General features: G+C 55.8%; 11 protein-coding genes across 11 annotated transcripts; 6 read left to right on the forward strand and 5 right to left on the reverse strand.

Moving 5' to 3' along the window:
- Nucleotides 1–51: 51 nt before the first annotated feature.
- L969DRAFT_43023 (uncharacterized protein) lies at nucleotides 52–1,994 on the forward strand (the record flags this gene model as incomplete). The annotated part of the gene is made up of 8 exons (XM_014715967.1): nucleotides 52–342; nucleotides 396–509; nucleotides 562–695; nucleotides 746–908; nucleotides 960–1,210; nucleotides 1,258–1,606; nucleotides 1,652–1,815; nucleotides 1,919–1,994. The coding sequence occupies 8 exons, from the start codon at nucleotides 52–54 to the stop codon at nucleotides 1,992–1,994; spliced, it is 1,542 nt and encodes a 513-aa protein (XP_014571453.1).
- A 10-nt stretch (nucleotides 1,995–2,004) lies between these two features.
- Nucleotides 2,005–3,492, reverse strand: L969DRAFT_42881 (uncharacterized protein; the record flags this gene model as incomplete). The annotated part of the gene is made up of 2 exons (XM_014715959.1): nucleotides 2,005–2,927; nucleotides 2,979–3,492. The coding sequence occupies 2 exons, from the start codon at nucleotides 3,490–3,492 to the stop codon at nucleotides 2,005–2,007; spliced, it is 1,437 nt and encodes a 478-aa protein (XP_014571445.1).
- A 185-nt stretch (nucleotides 3,493–3,677) lies between these two features.
- L969DRAFT_92309 (uncharacterized protein) lies at nucleotides 3,678–7,217 on the forward strand (the record flags this gene model as incomplete). The annotated part of the gene is made up of 3 exons (XM_014715968.1): nucleotides 3,678–3,968; nucleotides 4,034–6,772; nucleotides 6,822–7,217. The coding sequence occupies 3 exons, from the start codon at nucleotides 3,678–3,680 to the stop codon at nucleotides 7,215–7,217; spliced, it is 3,426 nt and encodes a 1,141-aa protein (XP_014571454.1).
- Nucleotides 7,218–7,312: 95 nt separating this feature from the next.
- Nucleotides 7,313–11,212, reverse strand: L969DRAFT_92310 (uncharacterized protein; the record flags this gene model as incomplete). The annotated part of the gene is made up of 5 exons (XM_014715969.1): nucleotides 7,313–8,437; nucleotides 8,489–8,620; nucleotides 8,668–8,954; nucleotides 9,003–9,123; nucleotides 9,182–11,212. The coding sequence occupies 5 exons, from the start codon at nucleotides 11,210–11,212 to the stop codon at nucleotides 7,313–7,315; spliced, it is 3,696 nt and encodes a 1,231-aa protein (XP_014571455.1).
- A 123-nt stretch (nucleotides 11,213–11,335) lies between these two features.
- On the forward strand, nucleotides 11,336–12,969 carry L969DRAFT_43873 (uncharacterized protein; the record flags this gene model as incomplete). Its single annotated transcript, XM_014715970.1, has 3 exons — nucleotides 11,336–11,696; nucleotides 11,745–12,211; nucleotides 12,262–12,969. The coding sequence occupies 3 exons, from the start codon at nucleotides 11,336–11,338 to the stop codon at nucleotides 12,967–12,969; spliced, it is 1,536 nt and encodes a 511-aa protein (XP_014571456.1).
- Nucleotides 12,970–13,238: 269 nt separating this feature from the next.
- L969DRAFT_92312 (uncharacterized protein) lies at nucleotides 13,239–14,410 on the forward strand (the record flags this gene model as incomplete). Its single annotated transcript, XM_014715971.1, has 4 exons — nucleotides 13,239–13,526; nucleotides 13,581–13,679; nucleotides 13,728–14,231; nucleotides 14,282–14,410. The coding sequence occupies 4 exons, from the start codon at nucleotides 13,239–13,241 to the stop codon at nucleotides 14,408–14,410; spliced, it is 1,020 nt and encodes a 339-aa protein (XP_014571457.1).
- On the reverse strand, nucleotides 14,363–15,179 carry L969DRAFT_182167 (uncharacterized protein). The gene is made up of 2 exons (XM_014715972.1): nucleotides 14,912–15,179; nucleotides 14,363–14,853 (listed from the first exon to the last, which is right to left on the reverse strand). The coding sequence occupies exons 1-2, from the start codon at nucleotides 14,942–14,944 to the stop codon at nucleotides 14,422–14,424; spliced, it is 465 nt and encodes a 154-aa protein (XP_014571458.1). The 5' UTR covers nucleotides 14,945–15,179; the 3' UTR covers nucleotides 14,363–14,421.
- On the forward strand, nucleotides 14,909–15,361 carry L969DRAFT_182084 (uncharacterized protein). The gene is made up of 2 exons (XM_014715973.1): nucleotides 14,909–15,148; nucleotides 15,210–15,361. Exons 1-2 carry the CDS (start codon nucleotides 15,090–15,092, stop codon nucleotides 15,337–15,339), a joined length of 189 nt encoding a protein of 62 aa, XP_014571459.1. The 5' UTR covers nucleotides 14,909–15,089; the 3' UTR covers nucleotides 15,340–15,361.
- A 21-nt stretch (nucleotides 15,362–15,382) lies between these two features.
- On the reverse strand, nucleotides 15,383–18,843 carry L969DRAFT_81193 (uncharacterized protein; the record flags this gene model as incomplete). The annotated part of the gene is made up of 8 exons (XM_014715974.1): nucleotides 15,383–16,078; nucleotides 16,131–17,742; nucleotides 17,792–17,838; nucleotides 17,897–17,986; nucleotides 18,042–18,314; nucleotides 18,368–18,388; nucleotides 18,457–18,523; nucleotides 18,611–18,843. The coding sequence occupies 8 exons, from the start codon at nucleotides 18,841–18,843 to the stop codon at nucleotides 15,383–15,385; spliced, it is 3,039 nt and encodes a 1,012-aa protein (XP_014571460.1).
- A 547-nt stretch (nucleotides 18,844–19,390) lies between these two features.
- L969DRAFT_43819 (uncharacterized protein) lies at nucleotides 19,391–20,102 on the forward strand (the record flags this gene model as incomplete). The annotated part of the gene is made up of 3 exons (XM_014715975.1): nucleotides 19,391–19,578; nucleotides 19,633–19,745; nucleotides 19,801–20,102. The coding sequence occupies 3 exons, from the start codon at nucleotides 19,391–19,393 to the stop codon at nucleotides 20,100–20,102; spliced, it is 603 nt and encodes a 200-aa protein (XP_014571461.1).
- L969DRAFT_608810 (uncharacterized protein) lies at nucleotides 19,951–22,187 on the reverse strand (the record flags this gene model as incomplete). Its single annotated transcript, XM_014715976.1, has 9 exons — nucleotides 19,951–20,324; nucleotides 20,375–21,011; nucleotides 21,055–21,154; nucleotides 21,202–21,434; nucleotides 21,485–21,601; nucleotides 21,650–21,809; nucleotides 21,866–21,954; nucleotides 22,010–22,095; nucleotides 22,148–22,187. The coding sequence occupies 9 exons, from the start codon at nucleotides 22,185–22,187 to the stop codon at nucleotides 20,116–20,118; spliced, it is 1,671 nt and encodes a 556-aa protein (XP_014571462.1). The 3' UTR covers nucleotides 19,951–20,115.
- Between the last annotated feature and the right edge of the window lie 70 nt (nucleotides 22,188–22,257).

The raw sequence follows: 22,257 nt of genomic DNA on the forward strand, positions 1-22,257 counted from the left end.
CACGAGCTTCTCCAACTTTGAAGCCGTATTCTGATCGCCTACACCCCCGAAATGCAACACGAGGTTATCGTGGCCAGCACTCATGATCATTCTCTTGTCTTTGACGTAGCTGGTGGACCTTCTCTGCGCAATTTCAGACCCCTCGTTGCGCTTTCGACGCAGCAACAGCAACATCAAGAACAGCATCGTCAAGCCAGCTCAAGCTCGGCAGAAGCCTCAAAGACAGCCAGCTTCGCTGTCACACAGACGGCGACAATTTGTGCTGCTCGAGATGGGAACGAGACGACTTTGCTACAAGTCCAAGCCGGCAAGGGACTCATCGGTGCATGGTCATTTCGAAAAGTATCTCGAGCTCGAAAGTGTGCTTGGGCTTGCACTGACGTCCGTGATCGTAGGATCTGGCAACGTACAAATATGCTACACCCTTTCGATTCGTCTCACTTGCGATCTCGCCGTCTGGACGATTTCTGGCTGCTGGAGCGGAAGATGGGCAGCTCTTTCTTTGGGAGGTATGCACTCTCGTCTGTTCACTAGACGGGCTCAGAGCATGACGTAGCGCAGACCGCGTCCGGTCGATTGCTCAGCACGATAGCTGCACACTTCCGAGCGCTCACAGCGCTCGTCTGGACAGACGACGAGGCTGCGCTCGTCTCAGGGGGCGCGGATGCTGCTCTCCATGTATGGTCACTAGCCAGGTATGAGCATCGTCAGCTTGCGAGAGGCAGGCTCACCCAATCTGGAGCAGTCTTGCGAGCCCGCCAGAGGCATCGGGCGGTAGATCAATCGGCGACAGAACGCCCTACTGTTCTCTCAATGATCACACGCTGCCAATTCTCGACCTACACGCAAGTAGCGGACGGTTCCCGCGTTTGCGAATTTACTCTGCTGCAGCAGACAATACTATCAAGGTAAGCCTTTGCTGCCTACCTGACTCTCCTCGTCTCATCATTTCGATGCAGGTCTGGGATCTGAGCTTGCCGCTGGCGCCACTGCTGCACACCCTTGCCGTCGAACGCAGCACAGGTCAGCTGCACAGCATAGCCATCGAGCCTTCGGAGCGATTTTCTTATGCCGCTTGCCATGATGCACCCGTGACGAAGCGACCAGCAGCAGCGGCGTCAGTCGACAAGGCAGAGGGCTCTTCAGTCGTCAGGCTGGCCTTGCATCCCTCGGACAGTAACATGACAGGGGAGACGCGATGGCAAACCAAGTGCGCGTGCCTCTTGTCAGTGTCGCCACGACTGACGAGGCTTGCAGACATAAGATATCTGCGCTGCGCTTGAGTGACCATTCGCTGCATCTCTTCGTCGGCACAGAAGCTGGCACGATCGAGATCATCGCGCTCCCGTCCTTGCAAACGTTGCGCAGTCTTTTCCTCAATAGCACAGGGTCCAGCACAGCTGCGCCTGTCCTCAGCCTGCATTCTCTCGTTCGTCCGCTAGATCTGCAGACGATGGGCAGAGCCGACGGCGCCGCTGGCAAACTACTTACGTGCGGCTTGTCGCCGACTTTGCAAACGGTGCTAGCGCTCCCCCAGCCTCGCGCCGCTCACGGCCAGAGATTGCCAGTCGAATGTGTACCCATGCGAATGCCGGCGCAAGTCGACGTAAGCTGGCTCCACTATGCCTGCTCGTAGCTGATCGCAGCACAGGCGTCTGCTCTGATTGGACTGACCGCGCGGCCGGCGACAAAGTTGGTTCACGCAGCGGCGTCAACAAACGGCACGGTTATCGGAACGAGCACGCGAGCTTTGCAGACAGAGAACGAGACTCTTCGAAACATGCTGGCCCGAGCAGAGGCCATCAATATTGCGATGTATGACTCCGTCACGCGCAGCAGGCAGCAAGAGGGCGTCAAGACGACGTGATCGGACAACAGAATGCATCGAAAGCCTAACCCCGTTATGTGTAAATCGTAGCTGCTGGTGGGTATCCGAGCTCTGTCTCGAGATGAGCAGACAGAGTTGCGTCACATGGTTACAGATCGTAAGATAGCTGCGTGAACTCAGTCGAGCGAATCCTCGAGACTCTCGTCCTCGATTTCGACCTCGTCGTGCTCATTCTGATTGAGCAAGGCTGGCGAACGCGTTCCGTTCAGCATAGATGCTTGAGGGGTCGGGTCCATTTTTGCGCCAGCATAGTCAAGTGCGAGCGTGGACAGGTTGAGCGGGAGGAAGATATAGAAAAGCGCGCCCTTTTCATACCACTTGCCGGAGCTCTTGCTCAGCGCGCCGTCCGGTCCTGGCAGAAGAACGTAGCGACAGATGCGGAACATTGTCGTCAGAGGGCCCGAGGACTCCATATCGCGTCTGAGCTGTCCCATCTGATCGACCAGCATTTCATTGGCCCTTATGCTGTCCTCGAGACGCGCTTGTAAGATCGCGAAACGCTCATCGTTGGTGAGTCTGATATACTCGCCGTTGCGTTCGGTCCGCCTGACCGCCTTCGAGAGTTGGGTGAGCGGGGCGTCGATGTTGTCTCGCATGACTTTGACCTCTGTCTTGGTAGCGAATGCCTTTTTGAGGACTGCCAGATCATGCTCGAGTCGATCGACGCGCTCGCGCAACTCTTGTACTTCACGCGAAGGATAGTGAACGTATTCGTGCTGCTGCAGCTTCCAGTCCTTGATTCGGTTCCAGAAGTTCCATGTGGGACGGAGCTCTGAGCAGAAGACAAAGATAGCGATGTTGCGGTCTGACAGAATGTTCTCTGGATCGCTCAGATACTGTCGGCAGAAGACGAGCAGCTGCTGCGCGATGAGTGGGCTGACAAAGGTCGCGCCGAGCCAGATGACCTCTGCAGTCGCCAGCGCGGAGCCAGAAGCTCTGGCATCGGCTGCATGCTGCTCGTTGACGGGGATGGAAGGATCGAGCATACTCTTCTTGAGCGGAATCCTCTGTCTCGAGAGAGCGTACATGTCCCAGGGCACTGTGCAGGCTGATGAGCACGCGTCTCTACGGCTCAGCAGGGCAGACGTACGCTTCAGGAGGACATAGATGCCAAAGCCGAGGATGCAGACGAAGATGAAGTCGGACCAGCCATCGCTAGTGCCGTGGATGAGGGCGCCGATGGTGGGGACGATACAGATGAAGACAGGAAAGGCGTGCCAGCCTCCGTAGTTGTTGTGATCGTCCTCATCACCAGGCTGATCGCCCGTGACGCCAATCGCCTGGTGATAGCGTATCTCGCCGTTGGGCAGGACGGTGTGCTTCCGGGAAGGAGGATACATCTTGATGTTGTTCGATGTGCCTCTTTCGCGATGCTCGCCTCGTGATGAGGAAGATCGACTGGAGCCCGACATCCTGACAGGTCTATCCCCCGACGAGCCGTAGAGTGGCACCCTCTCCGTCGTCGGGCTGCTCGTCACTGACGTGTCGGTCGAGCGAGACTCGAGAGGTTGCGCGCCCAATCCTGCGCCACTTGTTCTTCCCTGCTTGTCCTTGCCTCTCGTGCTGGACGACGTACTCGTGGCTGCCGAGCTAGTGGGTGTCATATGCAGCCCGACAGGGGGGGCGGACAGAGTGTGTGAATGTCGATCAATCGATGATGACGGGCCGTGTCGTCCGTTTTGTTTGGCAAAGTCAAAGCAAAGCGAGTCGCGTCACGCTTCCAAATTTCGAGAGATCACTGATGAAATTTGAAGTTGCGAACAAAACTTCGAGTCGAGTCGAGGCCGTCATGGACAACCAGAGCAACAAGCCACACCGGACGAGCAAAGGCAAGGCAAAGGAGAACACCGGAGAGCTCAGAGGAAGAAATCCAAAGGCGTTTGCGCCCGCATCTGGCAGGAGAGCCGAAAAGAATGCTAGGAGGAACGTCGAGAAGGATCAGACGAGGCTGCACGTCCCTGCCATCGATAGGACTTTTGGCGGACATGGCGCAGGTCAAGGGATGTCCAGCGTACTCGGTCAAGCAGACAAGGAGGAAGGGCCGCCTCCCATCATCGTTGCTGTCATTGGCCCGCCTGGCGTACGTCCCTTTGCGTATGACTCGCGCTTTGGGATACAGAGCTTATAGCCTAACCTCGCCGCCAGGTCGGCAAGACGACGCTCGTCCGCAGTCTCGTCAGACGGTACACAAAGACGACCCTGTCCGACATTCGCGGCCCCGTCACTGTCGTGACAGGCAAGGCACGTAGGCTGACGCTCGTCGAATGCCCAAATGACCTGGGCGCGATCATCGACATCTCTAAGGTCGCAGATCTCGTGCTGCTTCTGATCGACGGTAGCTTCGGTTTCGAGATGGAGACTTTCGAGGCTCTTTCTGCGCTATCCTCTCACGGCATGCCTAAACTCATCGGTGTCCTCACTCATATCGATCTTATCAAGTCACCTGCCTTGCTGAAAGCCCAGAAGAAGCGCCTCAAGACCCGATTTTGGACCGAAGTCTATGATGGCGCCAAACTGTTCTATCTTTCGGGCGTGATCAATGGTCGCTATCCAGACAGAGAGATCCTCAACCTTTCCCGTTTCATCTCGATTGCTAAATTCAGACCTCTCACTTTCCGCAACACACACTCCTACATGGTCGCCGATCGACTGGAAGATCTCACCCCTCGAGAACAGATACGCACGCGACCTGAACAAGATCGGACGATAGCCCTTTGGGGCTACCTACGAGGCGTACCTCTACGTGCGCCTTCTGCAGCCTCGAGCGTCAGAGTACACATCCCCGGCTCGGGCGTCGATGCATTCCAAGTCGATCAGATGACGCCGCTGCCAGATCCTTGTCCGCTGCCGACGCAGGAGAGCGAGAAGCGTCGGAAGCTGAGCGAGAAGAACAAGCTCGTCCATGCGCCGATGAGCGGCGGTGCTGGCGGCGGTGTCGTCTTTGACGGCGAGCGTATCTGGATTAACACTGCCGGCACCTTCACCAAGCGCTCGGCAGAAAACGAAGATGGTGCGAATCCGGAGCTCGTCGGTGAGGGCGAGCGCATGGTCATGGACCTCCAAGATGTCAATTCGACTCTGCGTCAAGGTATAGCCAGCAGCCAGATCCGTCTTCTCGGCTCTTCGCGAGACCCGTTGCAGATCGAGAACAATGATCCTTCAGACGACGAGGATCTCGAAGATAACGAGATAGGCGACAGTGACAGTGCAGACGATGTGGACGTGCTCGAAAGTGACATCGATGATAATGTCACGCGCCTGAGGGAGAGCAGACGTCCTGCGCTTGCAGGTCGCGCGCAGCTAGATCCGCAGCTAGAGTCAGACTCTGACGACGAAGCTGCGTTCGCAGAGAGCGACTCAGAGCTGGGCAATGAAGCGAGCGAGGCCGATCATGGAACTAGCAGCGCAGATGAGATTCCCATCCTGCCGCAATGGAAGCAAGATTTAGCAAGCAAGGCAGCGCAGGCTTTCGCTTCTTCGACCGCGCGTCGCAAGCCTGATCTCATGAAGCTCATCTATGACAGCGAATTGACACCTCTCGAGATCTGCTATGGCGCTGCAGAGGAGGTCGTACGAGACGCAGATTTGACGGACGACGACAACCTCTTTGTCGTGCGCAAGCCGACCGAAGTGCTTGCTGAACGATTGGAGGACCGTTCGCGTGCGCCGCTCGACCTTGATCGTCTCAGGTCATGGGAGAATCCTGAGACGCTGATGGCGCTGCGCAGCCGATTCATTACAGGCGACAACGTCACGGCGGTGCCTGCATCGAATGCGTACGAATCTGACGGCGAAGGCGCAGACTTTGAAGATCTCGAAGGCGAAGACAGCGCAAGCAAACTGGCGGAAGCAAGCGAGTCTGCTGCCGACGCGCAAGTGGACAGTCGAGCTGCGTTGCAAGCAAAGAAAGCCGAATTGAAGCGCAAATTTGACCAACAGTACGACGACTCGAGCGATGACGAGGGCAAGAAAGACTTCTACACCGAGCAGAAAGAGGAGATGGCCAAGCGTCTGAGAGCTACCCGAATCGAATTTGCAAACGACGATCTGGAGACTCGAGCTCTCGTCGAGGGGCATCGTCCTGGAACATATGTCCGCATGGAGATCTCGGGCGTGCCAAGCGAGCTCGTAGAGCATTTCGATCCTACCTTCCCTCTGGTCGTCGGCAGTCTGACGTCCCACGAGGAAAACATGGGCTTCGTACAGATGCGATTGAAGAAGCACCGATGGCATTCGAAAATTCTCAAGACAAGCGATCCCCTCATTCTCAGCATTGGCTGGCGGCGCTTTCAAACTGTGCCGATCTACTCGCTTGACGATGGCACGCGGAATCGCATGCTCAAGTATACGCCAGAGCATATGCATTGCTTGGCTACATTCTACGGGCCCACCGCCACACCCAATACAGGTGTCTGTGCCTTCAACACGATTCGCAATGAGCAGCGCGCTTTCCGCGTGTCTGCAACCGGCGTGGTGCTGGAAGCCAGCGGCTCTACGCAGATCACCAAGAAGATCAAGTTGACCGGCATACCTTACAAGATCTTCAAGAACACTGCTTTCGTCAAGGACATGTTCACGACAGCATTGGAGGTAGCGAAATTTGAAGGGGCCAATATTCGCACCGTCTCTGGTATTCGCGGCCAGATCAAGAAGGCACTTGCCAAGCCCGAAGGATGCTTCCGAGCAGCCTTCGAAGACAAAGTGCTGGTCAGCGATATCATCTTCTTGCGCGCTTGGTACGAGATCCATCCTCGCAAGTTCTACAATCCGGTTGGCTCTCTTCTGCTCGAAGATAAGTCATTGTGGACTGGCATGCGTCTGACTGGCGAAGTGCGACGACACGAAGGCGTGAAGACGCCAAGCAACATCAACTCGCTCTACAAGGTAGCTTATGCCTTCACTTATTATCGTAAAAGGCTTATTAGCATCGCAGCCCGTTGAACGTCAAACACGCCGCTTTAACCCGCTCAAAGTTCCCCGAAAGCTCGAGGCATCTCTGCCGTTCGCCAACAAGCCAAAGGAAATGCTGCCACAGACAAAGCAAACATACATGCAGAAACGGGCAGTGGTGCTGCAGCCGGAAGAAAAGAAGGCGATCGGCCTGCTACAACAAATTCAGGCAATACAGAAACAGAAGCTCGCCAAACGCAGCTCGAAGCAGACTGAACGCAAGCAAGAGCGTCTCAAGAAGCTTGCAAAGGGCGAAGAGGCCCGGCAATCGAGGGAAAAGCTATCGCGCAAAGAGTATTACCGCGAAACTGGTATCATTGAAAAGCGAAAGGCAGACGGAGAAGACACAAGCAAGTCACGCAAACGCTCGCGGTCCTAGTACATGCAAATCGACGATGTTTTTTGTTGTCAACAACAGGCGTGAGATGTATGCCGCTCGATATTTTGCGAATGCTCTGTGCTTTGCATGGAAATCTAGGTGAGCGCGTCCGGTGCCGAGTCGGGATCTGCGTTCGAATGCAGGAGTCGGTGCCAGCTGCTTGAGCTAGCCTTGCGCTGCTGATGCTCTGTCTTGATCCGTATGCTCGCTGCCGCATCTGCAATCTCTTGCAAGACTTCGCGACGCAATGCAACGCTCTGCGAGACGCTGCGAGACGCGCCGTTGTCATTCGCACCGTGAGCAGGAGCGTCAGGCTGCGCTGGCTGAGCTACAGTCTGACCGGGTCGGCGACCCAGAGACGACGAAGAAATGGAGCGCCACAAAGTAGCCGAAATCGAAGACTGCCGCTTACTGTCATCTTGCTGATGTGTTGGCAGATCTAGCGGGACAACAACTTGCTCGGTACCGTCAAGGTTGATCAGACCTATGGCCTTATCTAGTGTTGCCTTTTCACTGAGGATGACTGCATCGGCGAGTTTCCCCTCGTCTGCAGCTGGCTCGTCAGCACGCAGCTCGCCCGTGCCGCCTTCGCTCGATACGAACGCGTTGCCATGATATATCACCGTGTTGTCGAGATGCAGCAGTCCAAGCGGATCGCGAGGCAGCCAGAGTGCATACGAAAGTGGCGTATGTAAACAGGGGTCTTCATATTCGGTCGCAAAGCGAGGCCTGTCGTCCCTGAGCAGCTTGGGATGTAGCGAGACCAGTTCGCTCAATTTGGCTGGCTCCGGAAGATTCCTCTTCCCGTCTGCGGCCACCAAGTCATCGGCATGGCGTGTCACGTCAGCATGCGTCGGCCGTGCGCTGCGAAGGCGTGCAGCACGAGACTTGAGCTGCGTGTAGATTGCGCGAGCGGTACGTTCGATGAGCTGCTTCGGGTAGGCAGCGCATCTATGCCAGTAGCCCGGACGAGATATTTTGCGGATCTCGCTGTGCGTATCGGCGGTCGCTTGGTCAGCATCGTGAGGGCTTTCGTCGCCGGATTCTCCTTCATCCTCGTCTTCGTCTGGCTTGACAGTCTGCACTTGTTGAGTGTGTCGGAGAGCGGCTTCCTCCTTGATGAGGCGATAATGCGCAAGATCGACGACGCGCGTCCAGACAAGCTTAAAAACGACTGTGATGACGAGCAAGGGAATGATTGCGCCGCCAAGTCTACCTTTCTGTGCGATCGCAAAATCAGCACAGTACCCAACACCAAGCGACGTGCTCGCCTTCAGTGTCCAGAAAAAGGCCATGAGGACGAATTGAGCAAGAAAGAGGCCGTCACAGGAATATCGAAGCACCCGTTTTAGTACGACGCGGCCCTGTCCCTCGTAATATCGCCGCCAATACACGTGACAGAGCTGCACACATTATCAGTGATTGCATGAGGCTGTGCTTGCAGTCTTGCCTGATTTTTGACGACTATGCAAGTGACGGAGAAGTAGACGAAAATGAAAGCAATGACCAGTGGATTGAGCAAGCAAAAGACGAAGAAGACTGTCATGACGAGTAGTGACAAGGGGGCAAAGTAGGAATAATTGAAGGAACGGGGTAGCGACTTTTCTAGACGCTTGCGAGGTGTCTGTGCCTTCCTCAGGCCGCTATGCAGGATCATAGGTAGCCCGAACATGGCCAACTCGATGAATTGATGCACGGCGGTGACTAGGATAGCCCAGCCGGTATAAAAGACCGCAGCTTTTCCGAGTGATCAGTTGAACACATGATGCAGCAGAACCCGCTCACCTTGCGGGAAGGATGATGAAATGAGCTCTAAGACGCTCAGCGGAGTCGTAAAGACATTGACAAGCGCGGTGATTGCCGTCGTACCGATGCAAAAGAAGACCAGAAGGTTTGTCACGAGCCACTGAGGCGACGCTTTCATTAGCACTAGATCGCCAAGCAGCAAGAATAGAGCGGCGCACTTTCCAGTAGCGCGCCATCTGGAGCTTGTGCTGGCGCGACATTGTCAAGACAGCGCTCTTGATCGAGATAAGCATGATCAACGGGGGTATCGAGATAGAAAGAGCTGCAACGAGAATGGTAGGCACGAAAGAAGAGACGAGCGATTTTGCGATGGAGTGATGCAGGAAAAAATCGTTCAGGCCCGCAAAATGCTGTGACAGAAACTCGACAGAGACGAGCGCCACGATTGCAGAGACTGGCAAGATATATATAATCGTGAAGATCCAGAACAAGATTGTGATGACTGTCGTGCGCAGGACCTCCTGGGAGAACGACGCCCGAACGACGCGGTCCCACTGCAGATCACGGAAATGAGGTGCATCCTCGACGCGGCAGGTCATCCTTTTGGTCAGATGAAAGCCGAGCTTGCGTTTAGCGAGGCGCGCATATTTGGGCTCGCTAAAAGTGACAAAGGCAAGCGAAGACGTCTGAAATTTCTCAGGCGTTGCACGATGCTTCTCTATGAGTCCGGAGAGTAAGTTGAGCTTCGTCAAGAGATAGTCGATCGAAGCCACCTCGGCATTCTTGAATAGCTTCAATTTCATAGTGGGCTGATAGCGATCGAGCAGGCGGGCCGATACCGTGTGCAGGGCATCATAGATTGTCGCGTGCACGGATTCGACCGGACCGAAGGCATCGCGCTCATATGCAGGTAGGAACGGGTAAAGCAAGTCAACGAGACGCTCGCGCTCGGCCTTCTCGTTCGCTTCGAGATCGACGAGAGATTCTGACGAGGCGAGAGCAGTGCTTGTCGGCGCACTATCGCGAGAGGATTGCTGCTTGAGTTCTGTAGCCGAACTGGTGGGAAATGGCTCGGATGCGATCTTGCTGGCTCTGCGCAGGGTGGATTGAAGAGCAACATCGTCCATGATGTTACGGACAAGTTTGAGATGGGCAGCTTCGAGCAAGTGTAGCGTCTCTTCGCGTCTATTGCACAGATCAAGCAGCTCGGCAGTGCGGCGAACGAGCACGACCCTGGTCACAAACTGCCGTTCGGGTAAAGTCGAGCCTTCTTCGGTCGTTGGCGATAGCTGCGGCGTCGTCTCATCGCTCAGCGCAGCCTTGCTGTTGTTGCGCGAATGGGTGCGTAATCGCGAAATGGACTGTCCGAGAGCTGCTGTCTGGCGTGAGAAGCGCTTCGATCCTCTCACCGAATTTGGCTGCGTCGAGGGCGCGCTTGATTCGGGCCGGGTTTTCGAACCTTTGCGCTCGACAAGTCGAGAGATTGAGGTCTCAAAGTAGTCTGCCACTGTTCTCTCGGACTGCCTGATCTCTGCGGGCAGATTGGAGACGACGACAGTGCGATATTTCCAGGCTCCCTTTGACGATCGCTCAGGATAGTCTTGATCGCCGGTGGGATCTGCGAGGTCGAGGGCGAGCTGATCGAGTGTCTTGCGGCGATGGCGGATGACGCCCATCGATAGCCAGATGAGCATGACCATCCAGGTCAATGAGACCCACCACATGAGCACCGTGTGAACCCAGAGATAGTTGATGCCCGTTGGCGAGAGTACGAGCGAGGAGAGCGAGGCACGCGCCATCGAACCTTGTGAGATGGTTGGAGGCGCATAGTGCAGGTGCAGAGGCATGAGGATGACAAAGACTGTGACGAGATGCAGAAGAATGATGTACCAGCATCCCCTGATCCAGCGCACGTACGTCGCTGCGTCCATGCCCGTCCTCGACACGTAGAAATCGTCGGTGAGCATCGCGGTCTGCCAGATCCACAACAAAGGGTTGCTCGCCAGCCTCGGTGACTTGTGACCGGCAGCGAAGCATCTTATTTGATACAGATAGCCCATCTCATAGTCCTCCACGGAGTCTTGGCCTTCGATAGGCTGCAGACGAGTGCCAGCAGGCGTTTTCCGGCGCATCCGCCTGAGCGTTTCGAAGGCGCCTGTGCACAAGCCCGCGATGACGCCGGCCAAGGCGACTGTACTCAGCAGGCCTGTAAAGGCAGGCGAGTACACCTTGTCCTGCAGTGTCGCCATGTCAGCTCTTTGCACGTACGCAACACGCCCGAATCCAGTCAGGTCACACAGTTCTGCGGTCGACGCGTACTTTCGGCTTTGAAAATTGACTTTACTCTTTTGACATTCGCCGCCGATCGAAACATGTCAAAGACGAATGGCGCAGTGAGGCTGACCCCTGCAGACCTGGAAAAGGTGTCTGTGGACGAACTGATGCGAGCAACTCGATCGTTGCGGCAAAAATCCACTTATTTCACCAATTGGGCGGGCTCCTACAGATGTCGAGCACGAGCGATCTTCAAGCCGAACACGGAGCGACAGGTTCAGCAGGTCGTGGAACTTACGAGACGCCAGCAAGAAACGCTACGCTGCTATGGCACAGGCCATTCACCGTCTGATCTGGCTTGCACCGACGGTTTCATGCTCAATCTGGACAACATGCAAGAAGTCCTTGACATAGATCAGCAGTCCAACGTCGTCACCGTGCAGGGCGGCATCAAGCTCCGTGCGTGATTGTGCATGTACGATGTCAGTCTGGCTGAGGCTTGCGCAGATCGGCTGCATCCTATTCTGGAAAGGAACGGGCTCGCGATGTCCGTGATGGGTTCCATCTCTGATCAGTCCATCGCCGGTGCCATATCGACTGCAACACATGGCACAGGCATCAGATTCGGCAACATTTCGACATATGTGCGCTCTATGACTCTTGTGCTTGCCGATGCCTCCATTGTAACGATCGATCGCGAGCATGACGCGCCCCTGTTCATGGCCAGCCTATGCGGTCTCGGGCTCACGGGTGTTATCATCAGGGTCGCGCTGCAGTGCGAGCCTATGTTTCATCTACGCGAGCGAGTCGTCGAGTACGACTACAGCGAGATGATGGGCAACCTCGAAGCAAGTCTGGACGACAAAGATCGATCCACAAAGGGCAGCCTGCTCGAGGACAATGAGCATGTCAAAATACACTGGTTTCCCCATGTCGACAAGGCTCTTGTGACTACTATGAATCGCACCAGAGAGGTGTGTCTTCTTTGCCACACGAGCAAGACAAAGCTCATGCAGACAGCCAGGACCGCACCCCACCACCGTCAACCTGGGCAGCGATTCAGGCACGAGCTATAGGCTATCACTGGCATCAATTCGGCCTCTTTGTAGCGACCTTTCTGCCCCTACTCCTAGGCTACCACGCAATGATCATGTGGCGGTTTGCCTTTGCGCTGCCGAAAGATGATCACAGCAAGCAGCCGGTCAGCACTCGCGTCGGCACGCCGCCAGAGATCTTCAACATGGACTGCCTCTTCCCCCAGTACACCTTTGAAGGCGTCGTGCCGATCGAGAATACTGCCGATGTTCTTCGCGAGCTGGCTCAATGGTACAAGGAAGAGGACGTCAAGTCTGGCGGCTTGACGCACCATTTCCCAGTCGAGATACGGTTTGTCGAGCAAGACGATATCTGGCTCAGTCCGACGTACAGGATGCGAGGCGCATATATCGGCATCATGCAATATCGACCCTATGGCTTTCCCGTGCCATACAAAAAGCTGTTCGCCTCCTTTGAACAGCTACTCGTTCGACATGGCGGTAGGTCTCACTGGGCAAAGTCGCATCGTACCAACAAGCCAGCATTGCACAAGATGTACGAGCATCTCGACGATTTCCTCGAGGTACGTGAGCGCGTCGATCCTGACAACATCTTTGTCAACCCGTACACGAGGAGACATCTTTTTGCCGACGTAGGCGAGGAGGTTGACATGCGCAGATTCAAGCAAAACGTCTAGCGTACTTGCAATGCAGGTCTCTCTCGCGCGTCAGCATCTCAGGCACCTTGAGAGCAGCGAACTATGCTATGCCACCTGGGCGGAGCTCTCGTCCGTGTGGAGATGATCATGATCATGAGGGAGCTTGTGTGAGATCTGCATTGGTGAGAATAGCTTACTATTAACTTTTGACGGTCTCAAATTGGCATGACCACGTACCACGACGACGACGACGACGACTACACGCTTGACGCTTTGGCTGGTATTTGACAGTCGGAGCCCTCGATATCATGCTCAGATGTACCTGTGCACGATTTCGATCGCAGCGCCGATCTGTCAGCACCTCTGCGGGCGTGACAGCCAAAAGCTCGCCTGAATATGTCTCCGAGCTTGTCAGGAGACTGGACTATGTATCTTATCTGCCGAGCTTCTTTTACCCGGCGAGCGCCAGACGGGCGTATCTTGCCATCAGGGCCTTCAACATCGAGCTTGCATCCATCAAGGACAATGTCTCCAATCCGATGATAGGCAAGATGCGCCTCGCATTCTGGCGAGATGCGCTCGAAGGCATCTTTGCCGTACGTCCTCTACTGTTGCGCCCGTGCTGCGCTGATGCCGGCAGCGTATGACAGGGACGACCGGCACAGCATCCGATAGCACTGGAGCTCTCGCACGCAGCACGGCGTCATCGCTTGACACGATACCACGTCTCCAAGCTCATCGACGCACGAGTAAGGCTCATGTCTGGACACAAGGCTCGACTGACTGCGGGCACACAGGAGGCCGACCTCACTACAGACATCTATCATACTCTGGCCGACCTAGCGGCCTATGCCAGGTCGACTCAGTACTCGCTGCTGTCTTTGCAACTGCAAACGCTTGACATCCAGCAAAGCCTGACGCAAGAGACCTACAACCAAGTCGATATGAATGTCACTCATGATCACAAGACCCCGGATCCCTCGCGACCTCTGCCGCTCTCGACAATCGACCACGCGCTCTCACATCTTGCTGTGTCACTGACGTTGACGACCTTGTTGCGGGCTTTACCTCATCACGCTGCAAAACGGTCTGCAGCCCCGATCCCGAGCGAGATTGCAAGCAAACATAGCCTCGTGACAGAGGAACTCTTTCGCTCAGGTGGCAGTGCCGGTGGTTTGAGAGATGCAGTCTACGATCTTGCTGGTACAGCATTTGTCGAGCTAGAGATGGCTCGCAAGACGCTCGGAATCGATCAACGTATCAAGGTACCCGTACCCGTCATGCCAGCTCTTCTGTCCGCCGTGGGTACGATCTTAGCCAGCCGAGGCTTGTCGTACTCACGCGCCTGCAGACATCGGCAAGATCCTACTTGACGCTGCTCGAACGAGCCCGATTCGACGCGTTTGAGCCGAGCTTGCAAAGGCGATACTGGCGCTATCCTTTCCAAGTCTGGCACGACTCGCGCCGGCGCATCTTCTGATGCGCATATAATCACTGACCGAGGTCGACATTGCGCTCGTCTGTCAAAGCAGGCGCGATAAACTTTGTGTGTCGACCCTGGGCGAGCAATTTGCCCGTCTGGCTGTTGAAGATGTCGACAGATGTGTATCCTAGGTTGCGCCCTTGGGCGTCGACACGTGCCACGACCGAGATGTCGTCGCCCTCCTTGCTTCCGCGCAGATAGGAGACTGACAGGTCCGTCGAGACACCGGTCGAGTAGAGTCCTTTCGAGCTCAGCGCCATGCTTCCGAATGTATCGACACACGCAGCCAGGACGCCACCATGAAGACCACCCATTCGATTGAGCTGATGTCTCTGTACCTTGAAGCCTGCCGTTATCGTGCCGGCATCGGCAGACTTTATCGTCGCCCCCGACAAGATTGTCGTCTCTAAGCCTTTGGCGTCAATGAAGCTCTGCCAGACCTGTGAGACGCGATCCAGTTCATCAGTAGCGTTACATCAGCCGCACGACTGAATTTACCTTGCGTACGAAGGCAAGACGTGAGGCACTCATCTTGCAAACGAGCAGCTCACAGCAGGGGCGTAATACAAATAATGCATTCACTGTCAATTGAAATCGAAAATCTCCTCAAGTCTCCGTCATTCAGAGCCTAGCCTGACAGCGGCTTAACAGATTTATACTTGCCAGCCTGCACGCTATGACCTATATCATCTACGCGGAGCCAACGAATGCGTGCATGCCGGTACAATGTGACTCGTGAGCTTCCTTCGACAGCGAGCAATGCAGTCCAGCTGACCAAGGATCCTCGATCATTCAGATGCACCGGTATGAAGTGGAGAGGCTGCGGCCGACACATTGATACTGTCAAGTCAGGCCTCGAGAAAGACGGCAAAGAGCTCTGCACTTGCCCCGGCACCTGGCCGGACTCGAGCAAGTCGACGGCCTGAGCGAAGCGCTCGGCGACCAGACCTAGGAGGTCGTATTGACGTTTTACTTGGCAGTCTTGTCAGCTCGAAGAGATTGTGCGGCCAATAACGATTGCAGCATATCCTCGATGCGTCTGCCCTGCAGCTCGATCGCGCACAGTCTGTCATCTAGGTTGCTGGCCGTAGGCACTTGGCCCGGTCGTGCAAGCCCAAGCATCTTGCCTAAGCTCACTAAACGACCTGATTGCTCTGCTGTAGCCACAGTGTGCGCTGCTGAGTCCGGCATCTGCGCAATGCTGCCCACGCTCGTGGAGCTGACAGCGTCCTCCTTTCGGGTTGTGGTGTCCTCCCATCGTTTGGCCTCGTCACTGACATCCTGCTCAAAGATGCATCGCAATGCCTCCTCAGAGCCAAGCCAGACATCGCGTGGTAGCTCGCTTGCTTCCTCGAGCTGGAGCGGGCGCGTGCGTAGACGGTGCTGTACGCGTTGCCAGATTGCTATGCCGAGCAAGACGGGGAAGTTGGCGACCCTTGTCAGCGCTACATTGAGTGCGTGTAGCTGCTTTGGCGTCAGCATATAGCTGGCCGGTCCAATAATGATGAGCGCAATCAGATTGAGCGGCACTGGATAGACAAAGAGTGCCTCGCCTCTGATCCGCTCGATCGTACGCAGCGCCTGTTGATAGAGGAATTCCTGATCCGCTGTCGCTGCTACGATCGCAAATGTGTTGGACAAGAGGGAGATTAGGATTGTTAGTAGCTAAGTGCAGCCACGTCAGTACCTTGGATTACGCTTGTCGGCCGTGACGCACCAGCGTATTCGCTAGAGCGGCAAAGACGACCATGAGAATCGGCCCGAGCACAGGATGGAAACTAGAAGCAGATTCAAAGCCCACATACGTCGAGCCAAACCATATTTGTAAGAGTAGCCAGGCGGTCTGACCAAACGTCCACGTGCCACTTCCGAGAGTCCAGAATGTGACGAGGAAGCCGCTTGCGCAGATGACAGCCAGGAGTAGAAAGGCCGAGAAATCTCTGAACATGGCTCTCAGGCCGATGAGGACGACGTTTTCTGATAGCAATAAGCCTGCCAAGCGTGGCAAGAGCGTGCAAGCCGCTAAGGAGAGCACATCAAATGCGAGCTCGGCCGCTTCTGGCAAGTTCGTTGTGAAGCCATAGATCCGTATCGTTAGATAGGCAGCGAAGCAAGCGACAAAGGCCATGTCGAGCGAATTCCAGAACTCCTTGAGATACGCGTCCGTACCCCCCGAGACGACCGATGCCAGCTCATCCAGGGCGAAGCCGCATGACCAAAAAATGAAGAGGCCCTCCCAAGCGTCTATGCGATCGCTCTTGTGATTCCGTAGTACGGCGAGGTAGATCGCTACCATGGCTAGAAAGGTGAATCGAAATATCCAATCTCGGATCAGAGGTACTCGTAGTCTTGTATGGTCAAGAAGCGGTCTGTCGCTGCTCGTCCAGTCGTACAGCCTGACCGGCCTGGTTTTGTAAGCATCACTGAGGATAGCGCTGCCCGCGAAGCCAGGTTGATACTCAATCTCGCCTCTGTAGATGCCAGTGATGACTTGATGACATAGCGGCGTCTTTATGAAATGTTTGGCGCTGCAGACGATGGCGATCTCGAGCGCAGAGGCTCTCTCCTTATGGCCCCATTTGCGCAGCTCGAGCACTTCGTTTGCGTCTACCTCGTTGAAAAGACCTGGATTCGCGCCCGAAAAGGGCGACCTTGGGGTGCAGAGAACACGGACGAGCTCGAGTCTAGTCTGTGTGAACTGGCCGAGCAGTTTGATAGCTATCAATTCGCAGAGGTTCGCGCGAGCATTGTTGATGCCTGCAAAGCCTGGCTTGTCACTCGCTTCTTGTAGGAACCGGCTCCTGTTGAGGAGCAGGCAAAAGACGATTCCGGGATCCCTCGTGTTACCCATCCGGGTGACGAGAGGACGAACGACCGCGAGATCTAGTGACGGCTGATGGAGCTGATCCCAAGAGACGGGCGAGTCGACGGCATGTCGGACAGCATGGCGAGTATACATGAGCAGGCTGAACATTCGAGGCTTACGCTTAGCTTTCGGCGCCGATCTTCCGACCTCTTCGTCCACACTGTCCCCTTCGTCTTCATCCTCGGCGGCAGAGTCGAAGAACAGCTGCGGCTCCCCGGAGCTGGCCGCCCGCCGTGCAGACGGTCGTCGTGGTGGCTCGATAGCCTCGCCGTGATCGTTGCCGTCGTCGTCACGGGTGAGAGAGCCCCGTCGCTCGCTCATCAGTGAGATCAGACCGCAGAACGGCTCGAGCTCGCGGTCGGCGCGTGCACGAGACAGGCAAGGGACGCCCGCCGCCCGCGGGGCGATCGAGGACGAGATCAACATGCAGCCCCATACAACAGCGAGCGAGTGCTCTGTGGCTCTTGGACCCGGTCGTGTGATCGTGTATCTAGGGTTTCCTGAACTCGGACAAGACAGGATAGATGAGCTGGAAGGCCGAGTAGATCTCCTCTCGAACCTGTCATGACCGGTCAGATCCACCAGCATTACGCGATAGGGCGCCGACGCCGACGCACTTTGGCACCTGTCAGGACGATCTTGCCCGAGACAAAGATGAGCAGAACAACCTTGGGCTTGACCATGCGGTAGATGAGACCGGGGAACAGCTGCGCATAGGAGCATGCATGAGTATTAAAGGCAGACGAGCCAGCAAGTACAAACCTCTGGCTCGTAGGACGAGAAATGGCCGTGCGAATAGGCGAGACCTTCGAGGCGGATAGGGAACTTGACGTCGCAACTGCCGACGATGTTCTGGATCTTGAACTCCTTGAATTGGGCCTCGAAGCCGAGCTTCTGGATGATTCTCGCGTACTTGCGCGACGCCAGACGAGAATCGTCCTCTGACTTTGCTCCCGTCACGACCATCTTGCCAGACGCAAAGATGAGCGCGGTCGTCTTTGGCTCGCGGATGCGCATGATGACGGCGGCGAATCGCTGTTTTGCAGGCATGTGAGCACCGCACGAGGCTAGGAGCGTCAAGCACGTACCTTTGGGTTGTACTCGGCATTCTTGCAGAGGGAAAGAAGAGAGCCAGAGTCAGCAGCTAGCCTGACGGGCAGCTGTCACGTCAACTCACTCTCGCGTGAAGAGCGATCGTCTTGAGATCGAGCTTGCACTCGAGATTCACAGTAGCGACGATGTTTCTTTGCAGAGAGGAAAAACAAAGAAGCAATCGGATCAGAAAACATTGACTCGAACAATGTCTGCCATTGCGCGGGCACGCTACTTACTGCAACGTAGGAACCAGACCGTGCACGTTGGGGATGATGGGCTGTTGCGCGACAGGCTTGACAATCTCCTTGCCCTTGATGTTGCCTCCCATGTTCGTCTGATCTGCTGACATGTTGGGCGCAGCAGCGGAGGAAAGGCTCGACAGGTTGGAGATGGGCACGAAGCCATTGCCCGTCGATGGCGGTGGCATGGAGCTCGCGCCACCGGGTAGAGCGTAGCCGCCAGTGTTCATCTTGAGCGAGAGCAGAGGGGAGGTCAAAGGGCGAGCTTGCGGTTGAGCGGCGATGACAAACAAGGGATTCAACCAGTCAAGGCCTTCCCTGGTCCGTCTCTATGAGTCTTGTGGGCCCTGTATGGAGCGAGCAGGTGACTGCTGTGGTCGGCACGTGATGTCGTACGAGGTGCTTTTGAGGACAGCCTGACTGCCTGGAGAGGTCGCAAGTTTTCCAGGTGCCTTGCTTCGGTGGCAGCCTGATCGTCGCGGTCGGACTGAAGGCGCAAAGGCTGTAGCGATGATGTCAGATCACTTGGCTGGTGATCTCACGTCCTCTGACTCCTCGTCCTCCTTGTCCTCGACCCTTCAAACGGACTCGCTCGGTCTGGCCGACCCTTTGACGACTATTTGAATATGTTTGCTACTTGAATCGACTTGACTCGAGTGTAGACTGCTAACAAATGTCAGACCACCAATGTTGCGACGATACATGAGCACTGCGGGGCCCGCAAGAGCGGCCGCGGCTTCCACATCGACTGTGCCGCCTACGTTCGATCCCCGAACGATGACGCAAGAGACATTGGCAACACTCTCGCTTGAACAGGCCGATGCGATGCGCCTGTCCCGCAAGAAAGTCCTTGCTGCACAGAGACTCGTCAGCCTGAGGAGTGGTCCAGGCGCTCGATCGCTGCCCCGAAATGTGAGATCAATCAGCCTCGTCTTCAAGGGGAAGGACAAGCACTGGGGCTCAAGGTGCGCGCTTCATTTCCCAGCATCCCTTTGCTCACGGTTCATCGACGAACGTAGACAGTTCTGCAAGGAGCTGCTACCCCAACTCATCTACACGAACCAGAGTATCACCTTTGACGTCCATAAGCCCAGAGCTGGCAATCCTAAGCCCATCTTGACGCTCAAATTTGGTCAGTCCATAAATCTGCTGACGGAACGAGCGGGCAACTGACGCCTTCGAGCCAGCTGATGGCACAGAGCGCCAAAGGTCCACCTATGGCAGACAAGCTGAAGAGATACTGTCCGACTTGCTGACCATTGCACGGGATCCAAAGACCACTCAACTCGCGCCAGAGATTGTGCAAAAGCGCATCCTCAGGCGAGCCAGATCGCCAAAACCAGTCAAAGCGACTCCCGACCCGGTCGAGGAGGCCAGCGAATCAGCGCCAAAGCCAAAGTCAGCCCAGCAGGTGCTCAAGGAGGATACGACAGGCAGCGAGAGCAGTCCATCCGCGGGCGTAGAGCCTCCCGACCGCTTAGGTTTGTAGCCATTGCAAACTTCTATGGCATCACAACGGTTGCCAGACCGTCTGGGAACTCCAGGATTTCGCAGTCTATCGATGCAATGCCAGTCTCGTAGACTAAGCATGTGAAATCGGTGACAGTGTCAAGTGCGATCATCGGGTGGTGCCAGACATTAGCCGCATAACTGATGCCCTGAGAACCGCCAGCAAGGAAGGCTCGTAAGCTTGTCAGGTCTGGCTTGCCACCTGCTTTGGTTCTCAGTCGTGTTCTATCTGTCAGAAACAGTCGGGCTTACCCTTGTCCTGAGCAACAATGACGAGATATCGACCGTTCGCGGGCAATGAGATGGGCACAAATGACTGAGAAGAGTACTGATGTCGTTCTAAGACCTTGACTGTCCACGGCTCTTGCTTGGTGAACATCTCAGGTTGACAGCGGTATACGCAAGAATTCAATTCCGCTTGCTCACCCGAGCGAGGACGCCCATAATGAACCGGAGCAAGGTTGTTGAACTTTTCCGCTGTGCCGCCGTTGGCCAGGACAATCCTCAGGCCTCTTGGCGCGGCTGCGTGATCTGCGTAGGATTGAATGACGCTTCCGTAGGGCGCAAACGTCTCCGCCGTCAGGGTCAGGGCAACGATCAGCGGCTCGCTCGGTGTGTGCGCATCGACAGGAGCCACGGCTTGGAGAGATGACGCGACTTGCGATGTACCAGTAATGGCACCGAGGAAATCAGGCTCTCGTCCATCCTCGCGAGATGGGAGCCCATACAAGCGAAGCCGCTTGATTCCGCCATCTGGGAAGATTGTACAGCGCACATGTGTCCACGCAGTCTGCCGCGCAGCAGGCTCGAGCTGGAATTGATGCTGTCGATGTGGGCCAAGTTTGACGCGTCCTAAGACTGATGTCCACCTGGCGTTGCTTGGAACAGTCTGCTGTCGATCAGGAAAGATCTCGCCCAATGCAGCTGCTTACCTCTTGGCATACGCAGGCGTCTAGAGTGCACGATTCGGGAAAGTTGCCCTTGAAATGAGCCGTATCGATCTCGGCATGTAAGAGATGACAGGGCGCGCCTCTGGGCTCGACGTCAGCTCGATGTAGCTGACACATCTCGACACACACAGCTTAAGAATGGCCCAATCGGTATGATCGCCGCCCCTGCTGCGCTTCGTTTCCCAGCCGTCACCCATATCCTTGCCCCGACCGGGCAAGATGAGATTCTTGCCGACGCCAAAGTGTTGGTCGCTGACTGCAACACATCTACCGCCGTTGAGCACATGTGCTAGGTCGATAGGTGTCGTGATGCTACGCAGCAAAGGAGGTGATATGACGCCGTAGGCGCGGAAGCGGCCAAACTGTGTCTTGCTCTTCAATGCAAAGTAATGACTGGCGCATGAAGACGTACTCCTCCGTCTGGATACATGCATAGCTTGAGGTGAGTGAAAGGTCCATGCAGCCTGTCGAGTCTGAAGAAGTGTCGCGAAGCAGGCCCGAGTGGCTTGCGCGGGAGAACGCTGACCCACTGTGGGAACGTCAGGCATGCGAGGAAAGCATGCAACGAAGAGCGCACGCGTGTGTCGCTCGCGCTGGGTACGTCCTCATCAGGCAATTCAGGCAGGAAGAGCGCTTCTACCGAGCCTGCCGGACCCTCGTTGCCATCGAATGGTCGCGTGTCAATGTCGAAGCCGAGCAAAGATGCGCCTGCTGGCGAGCCCAAACGGATGATGACCCTGCCATATCGAAGTGTGAGGTCCACGCAGGCAACAGTGATGTCGCACTCGCTTACCAATTGAAAGTAGGGCAATGGCGAGCATTCTCCCAGCCGTCAAATAGCGCTCCCTTTGGACCAAATTGCCCTTTGAGATTCACCGGATCCTGAGCCAACATGGCTGATTCAGTAGCGAAAGCTTTGACAGGCGCTAACACTGACGTGAGGCTGGAGAAGCTGCCAAGCGTCTGCAAAGAAGTCGTCTGACACGGCAAGGACTCTCGAGCCGAGCGCATTGCTCGAAACCTCTGTGATGGTCACCGTCAGGTTTACGCCTGACGATGTATCGAGAGCGCTCGCCTATGCTATCATTGACAAAGTCAGGCAGGGCAGTAATCATGTGCAAGGTAGGATAGATCAATTACGATATCGATGATAAGAGGAACGCGCGACTGGTCGACGACGTCCGA

This window comes from Mixia osmundae (assembly GCF_000708205.1).
Source record: "Mixia osmundae IAM 14324 unplaced genomic scaffold scaffold_1, whole genome shotgun sequence".
NCBI lineage: Eukaryota > Fungi > Basidiomycota > Mixiomycetes > Mixiales > Mixiaceae > Mixia > Mixia osmundae.